A 23,270-nucleotide genomic window follows, 5' to 3' on the forward strand; every position below is an offset into this window, starting at 1 on the left:
GGGTAGAGGGGCGCTGTTGAGCCCGGATGAAGCTTTTAGAATATTATGAGCAAAAATTAGCTTGTCCTGTACATAAATTGCACCCCAGCTCTCAGATAACGACATGTATATGTATGAATAGTAGCGAAGGCTGAGTGGCGATGAAGGGCGTGGCTGCGGCGGCAGTCCAGCCCTTGGGGTGGGCGGGAAGCTGCGCTGCTGCTGAGAGCAAACCCCTCCCCCTGGTCCCGTCGTCGGGCGGGGAAGCTTTTCAAGGAAACGAAAGCGAACTCTGGGGAGCCATCTTGCGGCCCAGGTGGGGGCCTGGCCGGCGCTATGTCCCAGGGGCTCAGGGGACCGGCAGGTAAGCCCATGGGGTCTGCACCCCGGCGGTGCTGGGCTTGTGGAGTGCGAGTTGCGCGGGTTGTGTGCACCCTCATCCAGCAGCTCTTGCTCTCTGGTGCTTTATATTCAGTTAGTTGTTAGAGCTTTGAACAATCGCAGGATGGAGGCGTGGGAGAAGGTGAACTGGGTCTGAGCCCGACTCTGAGAACCCAGGCCAAGGCAGACACCCCTTCCCTTTCTGCTAGGGCCTCTGACGCCCCGCTGATCCGCTGTAGCAGCATTTGAGCGGCTTTTCTAGCCTTGGGGACCTTCTTCCTTGTTCACTTTCGGTTTCCTAGGAAATTTAAATCAGCCTTCAGATAACCTGCAGGCTGAGTGGAATTTTGCTAGCGCTGAAGTGAGGAATGGTGTTCTTGTGCTGTGGTGTTCTGAACAGAGGAATCTGTTCAGAAGACTCATGCTGTGTGGCACTGAGTGAGACATTCTGGAAGCCCGTGAGGACGGAAACTGTTGCTTGACACTGAAGGCTGGACGTGAAGGAAAGGTGGACCGCAGAGGGGAAGGAGAAAACTTTGGTGGAAGTAGAAATGTTCTTTATCTTGGTTGAGTGACTGGTGGTTTCTTTTTTGAGAGTACTCCTCATCCCTAGTGCTGGGATTGCAGGCATGGCCCACCCAGGTTTATCCCTCCAGTTTTAAAAAGCTGTTTGAAATGAACCATGGCCTCACACTTAGTAGGCAAGCGCTCTACCACTGAGCTATAGTTTAAAAGTGTGTGTGTGTACTTTTAAAACTTTTCATTTTTCAGGACATGGTGACAGGCACCTTTAATCCCTCACTTAAGAGGCAGAGGCAGGCAAGTGGATCTCTGTGAGTTCGAGACCAGCCTGGTCTACAGAGTGAGACATTGTCTCAAGAAACCTACCCAAAAAGCCAACTTTGAATTTTGTGGACATGCACGCATACATGTACTCCTGTCTGGAGGTGAAAGGACAGCCCCAGGGTTGGGTCCTCACCGTCACCTTGTTGAGACAGGGTCTCTTGTTTTCAGTGCTGGCCCTCAAGCTTCCAGGAATTTTTCTTCTTGGTCCCCTATATGCTTAGGAGTCCTGAAATTACTGCTGCTCATACTACACATCAGGCTTTTTGTGGAACTCGGGCCCTTAGAATTGTGCAGCAAGTGCTTTTACCCACTAGGTCATTGCCCCAGCCCTTAATGTTGTATTTTTAAAAGCCCTTTCTTAAAACACTGAGGACATCTGACTTGAAGAAAATGTATGTATGTGTGTGTGCGCGCACGCGCGTGTGTGCGTGTATGCAAGTATATGTGAAATATAGGCACACCATGGAACACATAGAATATGTATGTGTGTATATATGTATATGTGTGTGTATTTGTATATGTTTATATATATATAGTGACTAAAGACTACTCTGTCCCATTAAATGACTGTCTGCAGCTGTTCTCAATTGGGAATTGGTCTTTAGGGGACTTTTGGGGGTAAAAAGAAAGAATAAATAATTCCTTCTGTAGTCCTACCTTCCCAAAGTAACTCAGTAAATTCATTACTGTTTCTTTTTATCTTTGATCATACTAGTGTATGTGTGTGCACTCTTTTGGGTTTTCTCTTTCTTAATAGAAGAAAGTATAACAAATACGTACTTGTCCATTTACACTTTTAATATATACCCAAAATTTCTGTGGTTGGAATGCAAATGCAGCCAGTGTGGTAGAACACGCTTTTAATCCCAGCGCTCGGGAGGCAGGGGAGTCAGATCTCTGTGAGTTCGAGGCCAACCTGGTCTACATAGTGAGTTCAGGACAGCCAGGGCTACACAGAAACCTATCTCTTTAAAAAGAGAGAGTGTCAGAGACAGAGAATATATCCAACATATGTGTTTAAAAACTGTGACTAATGATCCATAGTGTGTGTATATTTCAATTTATTCAGCTGTTTTGTAACTAGGCACTCATATTTGCCAGACTTTGTTTGAAAATAGCCATTTAAATCAAGATTGTATTTAGGGACTGGAGAGTTGTCTCAGAAGTTAAGGGCAATGGCTGCTGTTAGGTCGCAGCCATCTGTAACTCCAGTTCCCAGGACCTTTGTCCTTTTTGGGCACCCAGCACACATGTGGTGCACAGGCATAAATGCAGGCAAAACACCCATACACATACAATAAATAAATCTTAAAAAGTATTTACCTAGAAACTGATGTTAATATCTCTGAATGAAAATGTCTTTCCCCCAAATTCATTCAAAGAGCCAATCAGAAATCTCCTACAGCCCTGTTATTGAACTGTGTGATTGGGTCGCTCATTCTGCATCATGTGGTGCAGAAAGAGGAGCCAGAGGTATTCTTGTTTGCTCAGACTTTAGTTCAGGAAATACTGCTCAGAGCTATCTACCCTCTTCAAGAAAATGGTTACTGGCTACCAGAAAAAAGGTTCAAGGTTTGACAATTTAGCGGAGACCCAGATTACATAACGATGGCATTGGTAGGGTCACTAGGCAAAGACATGTGGAGGTCACTGATACAGGAGGTCAGGTACCACAGAAGTGATTAGGATGGTAAGATCCCCAGTCCTGATGGAGAGAATCAGAGGAACGCTGAGAGTGCATCAAACATCCCTCCCAAGTGTGCGAGCCGGGGAAAGGAAGCAGAGCCATGCTCCTGTCCCACGACATGCATGCTCCAGCAGGGTGTCCATGGGATGGATGCTGCCTCTGGGGTAGCTGGGGAAGGTGCGGAGACCAACACTGCTTGTTCCCATGTTCAGGCGAGCCCGGGTGTCATCTCAAGAGGGAAGGAAGATCACGTGCTGCTTTTGGGCAGCGACTCTCTGGCTTCCCTAAAACTAAATTCTGATCCTCCAGGCCCAGCTGGCTAACAGGCCAGCCTCTGAGGGCCCTTCTTCACATGGAGATGGCCACTGCTAGTCACTCCTCCTTCAGCTGGGAGAGGGACATGCGCTTCAGTTTCACCCAGTCTTAAATCCTGCTTGGCAAGATCATCTCCAGGTCAAGGTTTGAGAGACTGTAAAGTGCTGTGTTGTGTGGTGGGGAGCCTGACCCACATGGCTGCCCTCCTGCACTCCGAGCCCCGTTTTCCTCCCCACTCCAGGGTTGCATTTCTTTCTTTCTAAAATACCATCTGCTTGTTTTTCAACTTTATAGTTATTTATATTTATTGAGATATATTGGTATAATATATTTATATATATATTATATTTATATATTATTTATTATATAATGCAGATACTGTCCTGCATCTATGGTAATCTGAGGACGGTCACTTCTCTTCCACCGCTTCGATCTCCAAGATCGAACTCGGGTCACCAGGTCCCATGGCAAGCGCCCTTCCCACTGAGCCGTCTTTTTGGCTGTGTTTTCTAGTTTTAGAAGGGTCATTTGGAGTGAGTAGAAGGTTTTTCCATCCCCTTGAACTCCGGTTACAAGGGGGAGAGTTAAGCTGCTGGAGGCCTCTCTGAGGCCTAAGAAGGCAGTGTGTGGCTTGTCCCCTTCTTCTCTGTCTGTGCTCCCTGATGAGCTTACAAGCAGTAGCCAGTGTGGACTGGAGTCACCCTGTGAGGACATAGGCTCAGTCAGCTACCCTGCCTGTTAGGACTCGGGAACAACTCGCCCAGGCAGAAACTGGAGGGATGACAGGCTCATGTATGACTCTAACTCAAGATCTGGCCTCCATGTTGTCTTCTGCAGGGGTATTCCCTTACCAGACACGCCCCTGCTTGGACCCCAGCTATGAGCATAGCAGCTGGAGACACCTGCAGCCACGTGTGCCCAAGTCTTACCCCAGGAGTTTCCAGCTCCAACAGATAGAGTTTCTTAAAGGCCGGCTCCCAGAAGCACCCTTGATTGGACACCAGCCCCAGTCGCTGCCGCCATTCTTCCCAGGACACTGGCCACGGTTCCCAGGGCCACCTTCCCAAGGCAAGCAACTGGAAACCTGGGGTTTCCCCAGGAGAGTGACTCCTAGAAGTCAGGGCTTCCACACAGGACTGCCACTTCCTCCCCGACACAGCACAAGTCTGCCATGGAGAGCGGATGATAGACTTTGCTTGCACTTCCAGGAGCTGAGCATCAGTCAGAATCCAGAGCAGAAGATCCTAGGCCGCTTGGAGGAGCTTGGAGAGGGGAGGGCCATCAGAGCTCAGGTACTAGCCAGAGAGCTCAGGGTCCCAAAGAAGGAGATCAATCATGTATTGTACTCCCTGGAGAGGAAGGGGAAGCTGCGTAGAGAAGTAGGAACTCCTCCTTTGTGGAGCCTTGCACCCCCACATCAGGCTTGGACTCAGCCCCCTAAAACTGTGAATCCAGACAGTTGTGGCCAGGAAATCCCTCAAAAAGAACCTGATTTGAACAGTGAAGACGGAGACCCTGCCTCTGACTTAGAAGAACCGCTTGAGCTTCTTGACATGGCGGAGATCAAGGAAAAAATCTGTGACTACCTGTTCAATGTGCCAAACTCCTCTGCCCTGAACCTGGCTAAGAACGTTGGCCTGGCCAAGGCCCGGGATGTGAATGCGGTACTGATTGACTTGGAAAGGCAAGGCGATGTCCACAGGCAAGGGGCCACGCCTCCCACCTGGGACTTGACGGATAAGAAGCGGGAGAGGCTGCAGATCAAGAGAAGTACACACAGTGTCCCAGCTGCTGTCCCAGAGGCTACCAGAAGCACCTCATTCCCAACCTGCCATTCGCCCCCATCGGGTGCCTCCAGCAGCATGGCAACCCCCAAAAGAGTGGAGAATGGCCAGGAACCTGTGACAAAGTATGAAAGTAGGTATGAGGCCAGACCAGGACCAGTGAGGCTGCGGCCACACGCTTATCACAGTGGCCCCTCTAGAGCAGGGTATGTTGACTCTGAAAACGGCCAGTGGGCCACAGATGACATCCCAGATAACTTGAATAGTATCCACACAGCACCAGGTGAGTTTCGAGCCATCATGGAGATGCCCTCCTTCTACAGCCCTGTCTTGCCACGGTGTTCACCATACAAGAAGCTGACTGAGTGCCAGCTGAAGAACCCTGTCAGCGGGCTGTTAGAGTATGCTCAGTTCACTAGTCAGACCTGTGATTTCAACCTGATAGAGCAGAGTGGACCGTCCCATGAACCTCGGTAAGACACCACCCAGGATCGTGCCTAGTGCTGCAGGTGCTTTGGCTCCTGCACTGTCTCAGCTCACTGTGAGTGGGTGGCCTTGGTGGCTCCTGTCTTTGCCTTCTCTCTTTTCCGCTTTTGGCTAAATCATCCTTGATTGGTCCTTTCTCTAAGTGCTAGTCAGGGAAAATAGACCTCAGGGTAGCCAGAATCCTGGCTGAGCAAAGAAGTGACCTTCCTTAGAGATGACTGGCTCTTGGGCACCCAGAGGTGACACAGACTGCTTCTGTCCCCATCACTGCCAGACTGAAGCTCCCAAGAGGAGTGTAGGAGCAGGTGGACCAGAGCAGGCCAGAATAACAGCTCTTACTCGGAGGCAGCAGGTACACTTCCCACCCCAGCCTCGGCTGGGAGGGAAAGGGAGGGCGTGTCACACAGAAAGCTGCCTGCCAGTCTTATCGCAGGGGCACCTGTACTTTTGCACACTTCTGCACGGGTCGTGGGGCTGCATTCGCAGTCAAGCTCACGCTCGCAGCTGGCCAGGCTTCGCACCCTTCCTAATGCTGCGAGCCTTAATACAGTTCCTCGTGTTGTGGGGACCCCAACTATGAAATTACTTTGTTTTTACTCCATAACTGTACATTTGGTGCTGTTATGAATTATAGAGCAAATATCTGAGCTGCAGGCTATCTGATGTGTGACCCCTGGTTTCTAGGGGTGAGGGCTCCCCACAGTGACCTGTTTCCTCCTTAACTTCCTTCATGATACCAAGTTACCGCTGCAGGAGAACTGTAAAGAAAGGGGTGTGCTCCCCAAACTGACAGAGCCAGGGCCCATTCTGGGACGAGGGGCTAGCATGGTTTCTCTCAGCACCCCTCCAGAGAGTTAAGGGAAAGCGAGGGTTTTGCTGTTGGTCATTCTTTGGACTTCCGCTATGTAAGGAACGTGCATGCTGCCAGGCGTGTTGGCACATAGTCACGACCCCAGCTCTCAGGCTGAGTACCAGGTTGACCCAGCTAATATATAGTAAGACTCGGCCTCAAAGGGGAAAAATGAAAAGAAATGACATTATATTATATTAAAGGGTTTTGAAGACCTACTAAGTAAGAGATCTGACCTCCTATGAATGAGTGGATCCGGCTTGACATTTAAAAGCTTGATCAAAGGACCCCAAGGCTAAGACCAGAGGTCTAGGACCAAGTGTTTTGGTTTTCATCCTAGACCTGGGACAGACAGAGCTATAGCACTGCACAAGCAATCAAAGAAGGGCAGATTGCTACAGTGACCTGGAACACAACACCCACCTAAACAGCAGGCCTTCAGAGGTGGCTCCTTACCTGCCCCTCCAGCCTTCTGTTCCTCCTCTCATAGCCAGCACCCCTTCCTCCCTTCCCCCGGGGCAGGTTCTGCTGTGGTGTCTGGGAACTGGAGAAGGGGCATTACACTATCTTTGTTGTCTTGTTGCACCTCCACGGAGGAGGCCTGGCCACAGTCGGCTAGGGTAAAGTTCTGGGCTTGTTAACAAGACTGTACTGTTCACCTATCTCTTTTGTGCACCTTATCCTCTTTCATGTTTAGAAGTGATAGTGGGCTGGGCAGTGGTGACACACACCTTTAATCCCAGCACTCGGGAGGCAGAGGCTGGAGGATGTGTAATTCAAGGCCAGCCTGGGCTATAGAGCAAAACCCTGTCTCTAAAACATGGTGGACCAGCAAGATGGTTCAGGAAGTGAAAATACTTGCCACCAAGCTTGACAGCTTGAGCTCAGCCCTCTGAACCTGTGAGGTGAAAGAGCTGATTCCCACATGTTGTCTCTGATCTGCATGCACACACACACACACACACACACACACACACACACACACACACACACAAGCTAAAGTAAAACACCACTGGGTGTGGTGGCCACGCCTCCATTCTTAATACTCAGAAGTCAGAGGCAGAGGACCTCTGAATTCCAGGCCAGTTTGGTCTATATGGAAAGCTTCAGGTCATCCAGGGCTGTGTAGAGATAGAGACCCTGAAAATTACTCAGTATAACAGAACATTCTGGATAGAGATCTCTTCTGAATGAGCAGAGAGATGACCCAGCCTGGTGTTGACATATCTAATCGCTTTCCACCAAGATTTAAATTCCAGGTTGTCATCAATGGCCGAGAGTTTCCTCCAGCTGAAGCCGGCAGCAAGAAAGTGGCCAAGCAGGATGCAGCAATGAAGGCCATGGCGATTCTGCTTCGGGAAGCCAAAGCTAAAGACAGTGGAAAACCAGAAGAATTATCCCCCTGTCCCATGGAGGAGGACTCAGAGAAGGTAGGTGTTCTTCCCTGGGGACACTAACCCTTGGCTGTTGTGTGACAGACTCCAGAAGTTGTTCTGGAACAGTCTCCTGAAGCAGCACCTACCCTTCCTCGTGCCCCCGTCTCCCCTTCCCTCTTAGCCTGCTCCCCTTCTACCATCCTGGTCTCATGGTATTTGCAGAGTGTTAGGGGAAAGATCCAAATCAGGGTTCTCTGGAGGAACAGAACTTATATAACAAATAATTAAAAGAAGATTTCTTGGATAGGCACACAGTATGGTCAGAGTGGCCCAGTGAGGGCTGTCTTACAGCCGGGAGACCGAAAAATGGCAATTGATGAGTCCCTGAGGCTGGGTACTTTGGCAGTCTGAACCTGGTACTGAAGGCCTGAGCAGTTCTTCTTGGAGAGCTGCTCTGATCCAGAAAAGCCAGTTCTAATGTCAGAAAAGGAGGCAGAGGCAGCAGCTTCAGCACGGATGAACTCCTCACTGAGAGTGAAGGCAAAAACACCAAGCTGTCATTGCCCGTGTCCATTTATCTGGGCTGCTAGCATTTAGGGTGATCTCCTCAGTCAGCTAAGTTATCCAAACAATTCCTCAGACGTGCCTACAGGCCAGTCTGACCCAGATAGCACCTCAGGAGGCTCCTTTTCTTTGGTTTTAAGCTGTGTCAGGTTGACAAAATCAACCATCACAGACCTTGAATCCACTCTCCTGCCTGTTTTAGGAGATAAGTCTCCCCTTCCTGTGCCCACAGCAGCTCCTTTGAAAGCCACTCCTAACATTTAGGTGTCTAAAAGAACAGCTTAGCTGGGTGCAGTGACTTTGTCATTGCAGCACTTGGCATGCTGAGGCAGGAGGATTGCTTTGAGGTCAAGACTAGCTTGGGCTATAGGAAGAGACTGTTTCAACAAAACCAGAAGTTGGGAGAGAAAGTCTCAACAGCCCACTGCCCTCTTCTTGGGTAATCTGGTGAGAGTTTTGTTTCTGTGTTTTGTCTTGTGTTTTCTTCTCCAGGCAGCTGAGTCCCAGACCTCCAGCTCCTCAGCAACACCCTTGCTCTCTGGGAAGAGCCCCGTGACCACGCTGCTCGAGTGTATGCACAAGCTAGGGAACTCCTGCGAGTTCCGTCTCCTGTCCAAAGAAGGCCCTGCCCATGACCCCAAGTATGTCCTCTGTGTGGTGCCTACTGTGGAGGTCTCCCCCAGTGTAGGAAAGGCACCTCCCCTGCAGCCTCGGAGATGAGACATCCTCCCTCTTTATGGTCTCTCCTGCTACAGTCTGGAAAGGGCCTTCAGGGCCTGGCTGCTACTATGAAGCAGAGAATCTGGGATTAGGAGTTCAAAGGGACCGAGGACTAGGTAGGGTCACAAAGTGGGCAGCGTGGCGGTCACTGTTGGAGCAGAAAGATTGAGGGCCTGGGCATGCCTTAGCAGCTCCCTGTGTGGGGGTTCTGTGCATTCTTGTTCAAAGAAGGCTTCCTGGAGGGGCGAGGCGTGTTGAGTCTAGCCAAGTCCGGAGACCCTGGGGCAGTGGATGGGCGGGGCACACTAACTCGCCAAGGCCAAAATAAACTCTGCAGAAGTGCTGTGTGAGCTACAAGTAGTACAAGAGGACGGCAGCCTGACAAGGGTGAGCAGATCCCCTCAGCCCAGCATTTGTGTCCTTTGCCCCATCTCCTCCAAGGTTCCAGTACTGTGTAGCAGTCGGAGCCCAGACTTTCCCCACTGTGAGTGCCCCCAGCAAGAAAGTAGCGAAGCAGATGGCCGCAGAGGAAGCCATGAAGGCTCTGCAGGAGGAGGCAGCCAATTCAGCTGATGACCAGGTGGGGCACGGTCCTACAGGTTACAGCGTGGGCAGATTCGGGGTGTCTCTGAGCCCCTCTGGGTTTTCTGACTTGTTGCTGGTTCCTCCCCGGCTAATCTCCCTCAGTCTGGAGGTGCGAACACGGAATCACTGGATGAGTCTGCGGCACCCAACAAGATCAGGAGGATTGGTGAGCTCGTGAGGTACCTGAACACCAACCCCGTAGGTGGCCTGTTAGAGTATGCCCGCTCCCATGGCTTTGCTGCTGAGTTCAAGCTGATTGACCAGTCTGGACCTCCTCATGAACCCAAGTGAGTGTCTTAATCCTGGCAGCAACAGTGTGTCAGCGGGTGAGGGTGGCTGTGGCACAATTAATAAAAACTGAGAGACAGAAATTGGGGTTCAGCCTGAAGGTCAGAAAAGCAAAACAGCCAGCCACTAGCTCTTTTCTCTACCTCAGTCCAAAATGGCGATCCTGCCTTCAGGAACCTCAGAATGAGACTGTGTCTGAGAGCTGTCTCCTCCCATTTTATATTCCTCTCTAGTGCTGGGATTAGAGGCACACGCCACTACCGCCAGAGTTTTCTATGGCAAACTAGCGTGGCTACTGGGATTAAAGGTGTGTGTCACCACTGCCTGGTCTATAAGGCTGATCAGTATGGCTGTTTCACTCTCTGATCTTCAGGCAAGCTTTATTTATTAAAATCCAAATGAAATATCCCTGCAGGTGGCTTGTGAGCCAGTGTAAGAATGATGCGCAAAGACAGTGGGCCACCATCTAGAGAGTTCCGTCACCATTCCAGAGTGGGAGCCTTTAGTTTCATACAAAAATTATTCAAATGGTTGAAAGATTATTCAATGAAAAGTTTCTCTCCTTTTCATCCCTTTTCGAGTCCTTTTCTGTAAAGATCTTTATTTTACGTGTGTAGATGTTTTGCCTACGTGTCTGTCTGTGTACTGTGTGTTCGCAGTGCCCCTGAAGGCTAGAAAGGGGCTATATTCCTGGGAACAGGAGTTAGATTTTAGCAAGCTTGCCGTATGGGTGCTGAGAATCAAACACAGATCCTTGGAGGAACCGTCTCTCTAGCCCCCCCCCATCCATTTTTTAATTTTAAAAAGTAACTAAGATGAAAAATCTCATAAAAAAAATAACATGGCAGGGCACTAGGAGAGAATCAGAAGCTAGGAGACTAGCAGCTCTTGCAGAACATCCAGGTTTGGTTCTTAGCACACAGGGCAGCTCATAACTCTCTGTAGCTCCACTTCCAGGGGATTTGACTCCCGTTTCTGGCCTCCATGAACACTAGACACGTGGCACACTTCCATCCATGTGGGCAAACATTTTGTGTGTGTGTGTGAGACACGGTTTCTTTGTAGCTTTGGAGTCTGTCCTGGAACTAGCTCTTGTAGACCAGCCTGGCCTCAAACTCACGGAGATCCACCTGCCTCTGCCTCCCGAGTGCTGGGATTAAAGGCCTGCGCCACCGCCACCCAGCTTAGTTTTTTTTTTTTTTTTAATTATCTTTGGACCAGCAAGATGACTCAGTGGGCAAGGGTACCCACCCTGATGACCTGAGCTCTATCCCTGTGACCCATATTAGAATAGAGAGGGCTGATTCACAGATTGTCTCTGGGCACCGCACATGCACCGTATGTGTGTGCCTCCCCCAACAAAAACAAACTGATTAAAACTGCTATCTTGCTATTTTAAACTTGTCTTTTTTAGTAGTACTGCCATTGATGTTTCTGTGTCCATAAGGATTTGTGTTCCGTCGTGAACTGCCTCATTTGACACCCATTTTCTTCAGAGTGTCACTCTTTAGTCTTCTAGAGCTTTTCAAACAAAGAACATTAGACCTTTGATGATCATAACCCAGTTCAGATCCCTCAAACTAAAGGGGCCCAAAAGAGCCCCTGAGCACCTCCATTTCAGGGTGCCTTTATTGTGTGTGGAAGCTGGCTGGGAAAGAGGACATGGTCTCTTGTCCCCCCTCCAGCCAGCCTCACTCTCTTGGTCACATGATAGTGGAGCGCCCATGCATTCCTCTCTCTCTCAACTCAGTCATTGGCTTGGAACATGAGAACTTAGGAACTAGGATAGAAGCTAGGAGGATGCAGCAGACTTAGGGCGGTGACAGTGTGGGACTCGCCGTGTGGCTTGTCCTGGGGAGGCGAATGCTGATTTAGTAGCCATTCTGTTTCCAGCTCACAGAATCCCTCCTTTGTGTAGATAACGCTGCGCCCACTTTCCCCACTCTTTCTGGGTGACCCTGACCCACTTGTTGGCTTTTAATGTCTAAATGCTGGAAAGTGCTGGCTGTGCCTCTCTAACCCAGACCTCTCAAAGCTCCAGACCCCTGTGTGCAGTTACACCCTTCCACTCCAGTCAGACACCTACAGGACACATCCTAAGCAGAGCTCCAAGACTTCCTGTCTCAGTAAACACTACCTACCCTGAAGCCAAGCCCTGTCTTCGCCAGGATTTCTAGTGCCCTGATAAGCACCATGAACAAAAGCAGCTTAGGGAGGGGAGAGTTTATTGCCATTTCCAGTCCAGTAGTGGACTCATATTGAGGGAAGGCCGTGGCTTGCTCGGCCCGCTCTTATACAGCCTGCCGAGCGTGCGCTGCCCACAGCCTCACCACGTTCTTGTCCCTTAGTTGAGCTTTCCTGCTAACTTTTGTTTTCTCCTTTGAGCCCACTCTTCCAGACCTTTGCCTCAGATTTCCACCTAAATCGCAGTTGGCACTCTGAACTGATAGCTTCTTCCCACTTGAGAGAAGAGATACTCATGTCCAGGCCCTCCCCTTGAGTGCATGGGGACTGGTTGTTTCCTCTCTCCTCCTCCTCTCTCTTGCAGCCTGTGTTAGCTTATTGACCCCTTACCCATCTTTGAGAGACTGAGTCTTGACCTTCTTCCCTCCAGGCTCTACCCCATTTCTCTGCTGTTCTAGATGCTGGACATCTCCAAAAGACTGTAGTCACTGTTGTGTTTCACTCCCCCTGGGGGCTGGAGAGAGCTCAGCAGTTAACAATGTGGACTACTCCAGCAGAGGAGCCTCGTTCATTTCCCAGCACCCACCACCTGGCCCCAGCGTCCAGGGGACCCAGCACCCCCCTCTGGTCCTCTCAGGCACTGCACAGATGCACATACACAATTGAAAATAAAAATAAGATCTCTGCGTACTCTGCTAAAAACCTAAGCACTAGCCGGATGTACTCACTGAGCTCTTGAGATGTGGCCAGCGTGACTAAGGTCTGAATACATCACGCAGTCTAAACTTCTAGTCACTTAGCCTCATGTGGTTTATAGCTTCCATATAAGAATGCACAGCTCTAAAGGATTCTAATTTCATAATTAAGAGCTTAAACACATTCTGTTTGTACACACAAAAGTAAGTAGACAAGGCTCATCCTTCCCAAAGACACAGTGGCCACAAAATCTTTCTGATCTCCAGAGGCAGAGGCCGCCCTCACTTAGTTCTGAATTTGGCCCACTGGCTGGCAGAGACCCGCCAGCAGGGGCAAAGAAAGGAGCACATGCATTCAGAGAAGCTCAGTGTGGATGGCAAAGCCTGGGCCGTGCCTCTTCTGCCCCAGTGGGTTACCCAGTGCTAAGTTTGCATCAGGATCCTACAGAAAGCTAATAGGTTTCTAAGCTGCTGTGCTCTGACTTCCCTCTGGATTTGTGGGAGCCTGCCCCAGGAACAGTGGGGACCCCTCCCTACTTAAGAGCCCCTGGTACACCTCCTCCCTCCCTCCTCCACTCCCCCATAGCTGTCTTGACCTGCTGGAAATGAACAGATAATGCCTTGTGAAAGCTTGGCTCTTGGCCTAAGGCAGACCTTGTCGCATGCACCTTTCCCAGGTTGTCAGGAGGCACAAGGAAGCAAAATTGGGTCCTTTAAGATCAGACAGTTTTAAGAGTCAGAAAATGGCATTGCACTTGGTTGGCTTCCAGAGGCCCTAGTCTTGGAGAGGGGAGTCAGAGTGCTGAACACCTAGCATGTGGGAAGGCAGGTATCCTTCATTTCCACTTGAGAAGAAACCTTTTTATTTTGTGTCTGTATATGTCATTCCTCAATCACTATCTATTTTTCTTCTTTTGTTTCTTTGTTTTTAAATCTAGACACAGGACCTGTCACTTGGCCTGGAGCTAGGATAGGCTAGCTAGGCTGCAGCCCCTGGGAGCCACTTCCCTCTGTTGCCGGAGCTGCAAGCATGCTGCGCCACTCTGCCAAGCTTTTTTTTTTTTTTTTTGAGGTGGTAGTCCTTGGGGAGGGGGGCATAACTCCGGTTCTTGGACTTATAAGGCATCTTCCCAGCTTGTAAAAAAACCGTTTCCAGTTCTCTCTCAGCTTCCCTTCTAATAAGGAACAGCTCAGAGCCTTCGCAGGTAACACCACAGTGTCTAGACAGAATTTAATAAGATTGTATTTTTGTCGTTGTTTTTGTTTTTCAAGACAGGGTTTCTCTGTAGCTTTGTAACTAGCTCTTGTAGATCAGGCTGGCCTTGAACTCAAGACATCTGCCTGCCTCTGCCTCCTGAGTGCTGGGATTTAAGGCATGTGCCACCACTGCCCGGTGATTGTATGAATTTTATAGTCACTTCCAGTTTATGGGAAGTGGCACCGTTTCCCCATTTATGGTAATGAAATGAAATTTACTTTTAAAATATGTTTATAGTTCTGATGATTCTGGTTAGTGGGAAATACTAGGAAATAGAACAACTGACGTCTGGATAACAAACAAACAAACCATGTAATCATGAATGACCAGAATCTGAGGAGTACTTCCAAGTGAGACCAGCCGGTCCTATGTTTGCAAAAGTGGCCTCATTCTAAGCAAGCCTGCCTTCCACGCACAGCCTTGGGGGGGGGGGGGCTGCTGCTTGTTTTCATCCTCATTCTCTTCCCAAAGGTTTGTTTACCAAGCGAAAGTTGGGGGCCGCTGGTTTCCAGCCGTGTGTGCACACAGCAAGAAACAAGGCAAGCAAGATGCAGCTGACGCAGCCCTCCGTGTCTTGATCGGGGAGAGCGAAAAGGCAGAGCAGTTGGGTTTCGCAGAGGTAACCCCAGTGACAGGGGCCAGTCTCAGAAGAACTATGCTTCTCCTTTCCCGGTCCCCAGATGCACATCCAAAGACAGTTAAGATATCTGCTTTTGGTGCTCTCTTTTCAGGGGTGGTGGGGTTCTGCTTGCTCCTGCCCAGAAGAAGTCGGCTCTTCACTTGGCCGTAATTATCCCTAGGCTTCCGTCTTGGTCTCAGTAGAGTGCATGCTAGGGTACTAGATGTGGGGTGGGAAAAGATGGCTCCCTTGCCAGCAGACACCCAGGGTCCTGACACTGCTCCTGTCCCCACAGCTTCCTCTCACTGGTAGCACCTTCCACGACCAGATGGCTATGCTGAGCCACCGGTGCTTCAATGCCCTCACCAACAGTTTCCAGCCCTCCCTGCTCGGCCGCAAGATCCTGGCTGCCATTATCATGAAGAGAAGCGCTGAGGACATGGGTGTTGTAGTCAGTTTGGGAACAGGTGAGTGACCGAGACATTGACCTCTCTGGAGTCGTTGTAAGCAAGTCCAAAGGTATGGGCCAAAGAGTCCACGTAGGTAGAATAGCTTCAGAGTTGTTGGCATGATGCTGAAGCATTTTGGAGCTGGAGCTGTTAGGATTGCTTTAGTTAGCTACTTAGCAGTGAGCACTGCAGAGATAGCCCCAGGGTCTGTGGAGTCCGGCTCTGGGATTGTCTTAGCAGTGAGCACTGTCTGACTCTGGGATTGTCTTAGCAGTGAGCACTGTCTGACTCTGGGATTGTCTTAGCAGTAAGCACTGCAGAGATAGCCTCAGGGCCTGTGGAGTCCAACTCTGGGTCCAGCTTGCCAGTTCTGGAGCTCAGATTTATGTTCCTTTTAGCTGCATCTGCTCAGATTTGGAATGAGTTTGGGGTTTGACTAGGATTTGTTTTGTTTGGAGGCGTGGTGGCTCAGGCTAGCCTCAAATACCTCATCCTCCTACTTCAACCTTTCAGGTGCTGAGGTTATAGGCATGCGCCACTGTGCATGGGTTCTTCTCTAAGTGAAGGAATAGAATCCAAAACCTCTGCCGTAGTCTTGGCCTGCCTCACCAGCACTCTGACTGCTCCAGTTTTGTTTTGATGCCCAGGGAATCGCTGTGTGAAAGGGGACTCGCTCAGCCTGAAGGGAGAGACGGTTAACGACTGCCATGCAGAGATCATCTCCCGGAGGGGCTTCATCAGGTGAGCAAGAGGGTCACAGCCGTTTGCTGTTGTGGGGCGAGGCCCTCCTGGTTCCCAGTCCACTCACCTTGAAACCCCAGCAAATTGACAGCCATCTGTAGGGCCTGTCATGTGCAGTCCCTTCTGTGACCTGACTGCATCTTCCCAAACAAAGTGACCCTTGCGTCCTCAAGCCTGAGGAATGAAGCAGCCTTTTCTCTCCATGTGAGAACCTGTGCTCAGGCTCTGCTCCTGCCGGTTTTCTTCTAGGGCTCTGCTGTAGTTGGTGAAGGGCAGAGTCAGGGAGAAGCAACAGCTAGCCCTGTAAGGTCTTGAGTCGGTGTATTCTGCCTGGAGTGAAATGCCAAGGTCTGCTGAGGAGAACTTCTCAGTCCCTCTTCTACCTGAGAGGCAGAAAGCTGTGTCCCATGGAGGCCTTTCCTTACCTGGGTTCAAACCCAGGGCAGAGTGTGGAGGTGTGTTCTGCTCTGCCCAGACTTGAGCTGCCCCCTAGCCAACTTTCTTTCGGTAGGTTTCTCTACAGTGAGCTCATGAAGTATAACCAACATACTGCCAAGAACAGCATATTTGAGCTTGCCAGGGGAGGAGAGAAGCTCCAGATAAAAAAGACGATTTCTTTTCATCTCTACATCAGGTTTGTACCCCTGGTTTGGATGTCCACATGTTCCTCTATACCAATTCCTGACCTTATACTGTAAGCCAGGTCTGCTCCGTGTCTGAGGTGCATACCCAGAGAGCAAAGTCGTTCCTGCCACCCAGTACCCATATAGGCTTAAGAAAACATTCCTGGCTTTGATGACAAGTGGTCTCAGGACCTGTGAGTTGGAGGGAGATTGCTGGGGGAGTCTTAACTAATGCCATTGTTGGCAGCACGGCGCCGTGTGGAGACGGAGCCCTCTTTGACAAATCCTGCAGCGACCGTGCTGTGGAAAGCGCAGACTCCCGCCATTACCCTGTCTTTGAAAATCCCAAGCAAGGCAAACTTCGCACCAAGGTGGAGAACGGTGAGTGACAGGTGACCTCCCTTCTACTTCCACAGGCTCTGCAAGACTGCCAGTGGGCGGTGAGAGGGAGAGCAGGTTCTGTGCGGAAGCCTGAGGCTTGGGAGAGCATCTCCAGGCTGCTTAGGAACCGCTCTCTGTGTCCGACAATGGGGGTGTGCAGGACTGAAGAGGGCTGACAGATGTGGGGTCCGCTAAGCTGGCATGTGTGTTGTCAGCATCCTCTCTTCTGTTACCCGGTGTCTCCTCACATCTTTCCTATCCCTTCACACTTCAGTGTCCTCCAGATGGTCCTCAGACGTTAGTCAGGTCCCTTCTTCTCCCTGCAGCCCATGTTATACTCCTAAGGAGTGAAGGTGTGTGTCCACGGAAACACATGAGCAGGCTTGCTCATGATGGCCTTAGTCACGATGGCTAGAGTGGAGCAAACACAGGTAGCCACACCCACATAAATGGGATCTGTCCATCTGAGGGACTATTACCTGCCATAGGAAGGAAGAGCTGTTCTGAGAGCTGCCACAGCGTGGGCCTTGGCAACAAGAACATATATCATGTGATTTCATGTCTGAAAGGGGCAGAGTAGACAGGTGCACAGACATAGAACATGAACTGGGAGTTGCCAGGCAAGCAACTTCCTAGTGTAAAAGACTTCTTTGTTTCTTTATAAGGTGACATAATGCTCAAAAACTGGTTGTGATGTTGGAACAAGCTTAAAGACATTGTGTGTTTTAAATGGTGGATTGTGTGATATGGCATAGGAATTGTGGCTCCATACAGCTGTTCTGAAACAAAGCCAAACCTTCCAGGTATGCAGCTACTCCCAACTCTGGAAGGCCAAAACTTCAGGATCAAACATTTGTACTTGGGTTAAAAAGCAAAATGGCCCAGTTGTAAAATGTCTGCTGTGCAGGTCACAAGGACTTGAGTTCCAGTATCAGAGCCCAGCCTTGGCAGTGCACACCTGGAGCCCTGCTGGAGGCTCAGAGGCAGGAGAATTTGGCCAAATGAGTGAGCTTCGTGTTCAAAGACCCTGCCTCAAAGAAAGGTGGAGATCAAAGAAAGGCAGCCAACATCAGCCTTTACATGTACACACTTGTATGTGTACTTGCATACACACAAAAATACACTATACTAACAAGTACACGTACACACCCCTGCTACATATACACACTATATGGTCATACTAAAGCTAGGCCTATGTCTCAGGGTTTCTATTGCTGCAATGAAACACCATGACCAAAAAACAAGTTGGGGAGGAAAGGGTTTATTTGGCTTAGACTTCCACATCACTGTTCATCACTGAAGGAAGTTAGGGCAGGAACCTGGAGACAGGAGCTGATGCAGAGGCAATGGAGGGTGCTGCTTACTGGCCTGCTTCTCATGCCTTGCTCAGCCCGCTTTCTTAGAGAACCCAGGACCTCCAGCCCAGGGATGGCACCACCCACAATAGGCTGAGCCCTCCCGCATTGATCACTGAGAAAATGCCTTAGAGCTGGATCTCATGGGGGCATTTCCTCAGCTGAGGCTCCTTCCTCTCTGATGACTCTAGCTGTGTCAAGTTGATATGCAAAGCCAGCCAGTATAGGCTAGGAGTGGACTTGAGTGGACTTGGTTCCCACAGGACCCCACACTCCTCCTCTCAGCCTGCTGCTGCAGATGCACTGGACCCCTTGCTGCCTCGGGGCCTTTGCTGTCTCTGTCTGCCACACGCCCTTGTGCTTAGCTTCCCTGACTCCTATGCCCTCGCCATTTCTGTGCTGTCCCGGTCATCGCTCCTTCAAGTCTTCCGAGCTCTGCGAGCTCCCAGTTTCTGCATACGTGTCTGTTTGCCAGTCTTTTCCCTCTCCCTTTCTTCCCTTCCAGCCCATAAACATAGCAAGAGGCAAAGTCTCGTTCTCCTAGTCATGTGATTTTCAGTACCAAGCATATAGTAGGGCACATAGTAGGTACTATAAAATATAAGCAGCCAATGGCCCATACCTTGGGCGCACACATAGTGTGCCCAGGATATGGTTTGATCCAGTGGCCTTCATCAGTCCAACTCAAGTCTCTCATGCAGGGGAAGGCACAATTCCTGTGGAGTCCAGTGACATTGTTCCCACGTGGGATGGCATCCGACTTGGGGAAAGACTCCGTACCATGTCCTGTAGTGACAAAATTCTACGCTGGAATGTGCTGGGCCTGCAAGGGGCACTGTTGACTCACTTCCTACAGCCTGTGTACCTGAAATCTGTAACACTAGGTAAGGGAGTTACTTTGGGAGCTGGAATCCTCCTGTCCTTGGACCAGATCCCAGCAAGCCATTTGTCCTGTGTTCCTATGGCTCCCTTCCCAAGCGAGCTGGGTTTTTCGCTTAAGAACAGGGATCAAGGGCTGGAGAGATGGCTCAGAGGTTAAGAGCACTGGTTGCTCTTCCAGGAATCCTGAGTTCAATTCCCCGCAACCACATGGTGACATACAACTATCTATAATGAGATCTGGTGCCCTCTTCTGGTGTGCAGGCATACTTGCAGGCAGAACATTGTATACTTAATGAATAAATAAATCTTAAAAAAAAAAACAGAATCTAAGTGCTCAGTCTGCTGTGGCAGGGAAGGTGGGCGTGGGCAGCAAGCAAATGGAGGAAAGACATGCCAGACCACATGGGTCCTGGGGTGCAGCAAGGCCCCTCAGAGCCTCGGGGTCTTCCTTCCCATCCTCTCCCAGTCCTCTGCATTTCCTCCAGCCTAGGTATTTGATGTCCTGTGTGTCTTGTGTGGACACAGTCAAGCGTCTCACAGCAAAGGAGCTGCTTCTTCTCTCCCAGCTCCTTGTGTACCTCTGCCTCTCGGCAGCCCAGGTGTAAACTTGCTTTTGTTTTCACCCAGGTTACCTTTTCAGCCAAGGGCATCTGACCCGTGCCATCTGCTGCCGTGTGACCAGAGATGGGAATGCATTTGAGGACGGGCTCCGCTACCCCTTTATTGTCAACCACCCCAAGGTGCTCTACCCCATTCTGTTTGCTCTTGACACACACCTCCTTATACAAAGCGTTATGGATGGGGAAGCCTTTGCTGGGGTCCCAAGAGCAAGTGCTTGTTCCTTTTGGGTGTCTGGGCTTCAGCTCTCAGTCCGAAGTGCAATCTGAACCATGGTGAAGTTAGTGCAGCTCTCAAAGGGAACGACCAGGGCCTTACACTCCTTACCCAGCAGTCTTGCCGCCCTGCCCCCAAACCTTTGTTCTGAAAGGGTTCCCTTTCTCCCATTACTCCATGGGTTCCTAGGTCGGCCGAGTCAGCGTGTATGACTCCAAAAGGCAGTCTGGAAAGACCAAGGAGACAAGTGTCAACTGGTGCTTGGCTGACGGCTATGACCTGGAGATCTTGGATGGCACCAGAGGCACTGTGGATGGGTAAGTAGGCAAGAAGGCACGGGAGAGGCCCACCAGGCTTGCTGCCGCTCCCAAGGGCCATCCACCTTCTGCAGAATTCACACCTTAGCCCTCACCTCACCTGCTTCTAGATGAATGACCAATGCCTTTGTTTCCCCAGACCAGGGAAGGAGTTGTCTCGGGTGTCCAAGAAGAACATTTTCCTTCAGTTTAAGAAGCTGTGCTCCTTCCGTGCCCGGAGAGATCTACTGCAGCTCTCCTATGGGGAGGCCAAGAAAGCTGCCCGAGACTACGAGTTAGCCAAGAACTACTTCAAGAAAAGCCTGCGGGACATGGGCTATGGGAACTGGATCAGCAAACCCCAGGAGGAAAAGAACTTTTATCTCTGTCCAGTGCCCAATGACTGACAGTGGGGCATGTTTCCCACAGGGTCAGAGGGAGTTTGTGGCATTCCTCATCACATTGGGCCAGAGTTTGGGGGCTTTTGTTTTTCTTAAACCCTACCCCCCCCCTTATTTTAAATGGAGGAACCATGATAGATGGTACCAAGACCTTTGGTTCCCATTTATCGCACTCGCTTTGGGATTTCGAAGTGGGGTCTGGCCAAGCCTCCCCAAGCAAAAAGTCAGAGATTCAAAGCAGAGGGGCACTTGTTCCCCGTGTGGTATAGCCAGTCCCTGATCCCCGCGCCTGGTCCCTCCAGTTTAGTTTTATGGAGTTGCATCTCCTTTTTGTTTGCTACACTGACCTCCTGTGGATCTGATTCCATTCGCATCAGTTCTCTATAAATCATGTCGGGGACTCATGATGGCACCTCTGTAGACCTGCAGGCCCCTAGTCTTCCCTCCCAGAATTCCTTCCCGTGATGAGGTTTCTCCTTCCCACCCCAGAGGGGGAAGAGTTACATAAAGGATTGATGACATGTTTACAAGAAAAGGAGCTGAAAACTAATCAGGGGTTGTAGGGCAATGGGAATGTGGTAGAATGGTTGGGACAGGCAAGCCCTGCCCAACAACAGGCTGTGCCGGCCAGCCAGGGAACTTGCTTCCTGGGCACGGGAAAGTTGAGAACCAGATGTGGAACTGAGAAGGTGCCAAAGCCGAGCGGGTGCCCCAGTGGGGGCCCGCAGAGCCCTAGCCAGGGTACAGCAGCATTCCTTGGAATGTAGCCACACTCCAGTCTGCCCTCAGTAAAGCGTTCCCAGAGTCTGGCTCTGTCCACATGGAGTATCTGTGTGAAGAGCTGAGGACAAGAAGGGATGAATGCAAAGCCTCCTGGTGGCGAGGGCACTGGTCCACTTGGGATTCTTCTCATAGCACTGTTAACAGCAGAAGTTGACAAAGCCTTGCGTAAAATGAATGTTTCTAGAAGGCCAGAGATACTGATTCTGGACCACATTACAGACTTGAGAGACAAATATATTTTTCCATTAGTGAATGTACTTTCATTTTACCAGATGGCTTCAGAAGCTGATTCATGGGCGGGCGCAGGGCACCGCGATCTCCTGACCTGCCCCGCCCCTTTGGGAATCTTGATATACATCTGTACCGCAGTGTTGAAGGTGACAGGGCACACTAGCCCCCCACTCTGGGGTGGGCTGCTCTGACTCCTCCTCCCCCTAACACTGAATTGTGTGTGTGTGTAAGAGCCTTAGCCTCTGTACAGCAGTGTTGAAGGTGACAAGGCACACTAGCCTCCTGCTCTGGGGTGGGCTCTTTTGACTCCTCCTCCCCCTAACATTGAATTGTGGGTGTGTAGGAGCCTTAGCCTCTGTACAGAGTCTGGCTTTAGCACCAAGTCAGCCAGACAGCTAGACCCCGCTCCATTCTGCCCCACAGGACCAAACCCATGACTTTCCTCTGAATGGCGTGGCTCCATCCAGGAATAGCTGTATCAGCGGTTTCTTGCACTCCCTTGTTCACTCTCAGTGCTGGCTCCCCCACCCTCTGGCCCACTGCCAGCAGCAACCATATCATATTCGCACTTTGATTCTAATGGCTGCTGTCTCAACCTATGATCAGACCTGGCTAACAGAAGAACCTGTGTCTTAGCAATACACTGGGGATGTATTGTTTGCACAACACCAAATTATCCTATGGAACTGCTAGTGTCTGCAGTGGTGAGGGTCTGCATGCAGATGTGTGTGTTGTCAGCTGGGGCATGTTACACCTGACACCTGCGTCTGACTGAGGCAAGGCGGCCAGGGACTTTTCTCCATTGATTCCTTTGGCCCCTCTGATCCTTCCCGGGTATTCATTCAAAGCAGCAGATAGATCCGCTTCAGCAGCTTCTTCCTCAGACCCTGCCTAGCAAACTGTGGTTCCCGGTTTCCGCAGCTGTTCCTGTGGGCCTGCTGAAGTGAACCACTGGCACACACCCTGCCTCCGGGCCCCTGGTCAGAGGGGCGGAGCTTCCACCACGTTTTCTCCACTTTTGTGTGTGACCTTCATTTTAAGAAAATGAAGCCTTCCCTCCCGCTGTTTCTTACTGATTTCTGTAGTTAACTTCTCTGAGCTGTGACTGTCTTGCATTCTTTGAATAATCACGTGTAAGAATTGTCAATGCCTGAAACTATTTCCTGGACTCAAATTGAAGGGATTTTTGTTGGCCTTGGGGTTTTGGCAGTGACTCCAAGACAGAATGGAGAAGGGCCCAGGCCTAGCCTTGGTGCTGTGACGGATGCAGTCCTTCTTGTGTCCCTTAACAAATTGCAGTATACATTCCTCAGAAATAAACCCACTGAAGCAACAGGACTCTTAGTTTCATGGCTTGGTTGCTTGGGGGAGGTGAGTTTGGGGACAGACCCATGACACTAAAATCTCCGGCCACAGCCACAGCTGATTTGCGGTCCCCACTTTTCTACAGCCTGACTGGGTGTCAGTGTGGTAAGTCAATGGGCTGGGCGCTCCAACCCTGCCCCCCTTTTCCCTGCTCACAGCTTCCCTCCCCATCTGAGCCCTCCTCTCATCTCTCTTTCACTGGGGGGGGGGGGAGGCTTATGTAGGCTCTCAAAGCCCCGGATGGAGGGGCAACGCTGCAGACCACAAGTCACTGCTCCTGGGGCTCACCTCCTTCCCCCTACAAGTGCTCAG

The 23,270-nt window shown here is 50.4% G+C and overlaps 1 protein-coding gene across 2 annotated transcripts; it reads left to right on the plus strand.

Annotated features, from left to right (window-relative positions):
* Positions 1-225: 225 nt before the first annotated feature.
* On the plus strand, positions 226-22,931 carry Adar (adenosine deaminase RNA specific). Of its 2 annotated transcripts, none has more exons than XM_050166428.1 (15): positions 226-343; positions 4,046-5,465; positions 7,575-7,758; positions 8,761-8,909; positions 9,430-9,568; positions 9,676-9,860; positions 14,470-14,695; positions 14,913-15,084; positions 15,714-15,807; positions 16,319-16,441; positions 16,678-16,811; positions 18,868-19,050; positions 19,676-19,788; positions 20,072-20,199; positions 20,339-22,931. In XM_050166428.1, the coding sequence occupies exons 1-15, from the start codon at positions 316-318 to the stop codon at positions 20,583-20,585; spliced, it is 3,525 nt and encodes a 1,174-aa protein (XP_050022385.1). In that variant the 5' UTR covers positions 226-315; the 3' UTR covers positions 20,586-22,931. The 2 variants fall into 2 exon arrangements, with proteins under 2 accessions (XP_050022385.1, XP_050022386.1); XM_050166429.1 differs by having other exon boundaries at positions 14,470-14,617.
* Positions 22,932-23,270: the final 339 nt, after the last annotated feature.

This window comes from Alexandromys fortis, unplaced genomic scaffold (assembly GCF_014885135.2).
Source record: "Alexandromys fortis isolate MF-2015 unplaced genomic scaffold, M_Fortis_MF-2015_v1.1 scaffold_152, whole genome shotgun sequence".
Taxonomy (NCBI): Eukaryota; Metazoa; Chordata; class Mammalia; order Rodentia; family Cricetidae; genus Alexandromys; species Alexandromys fortis.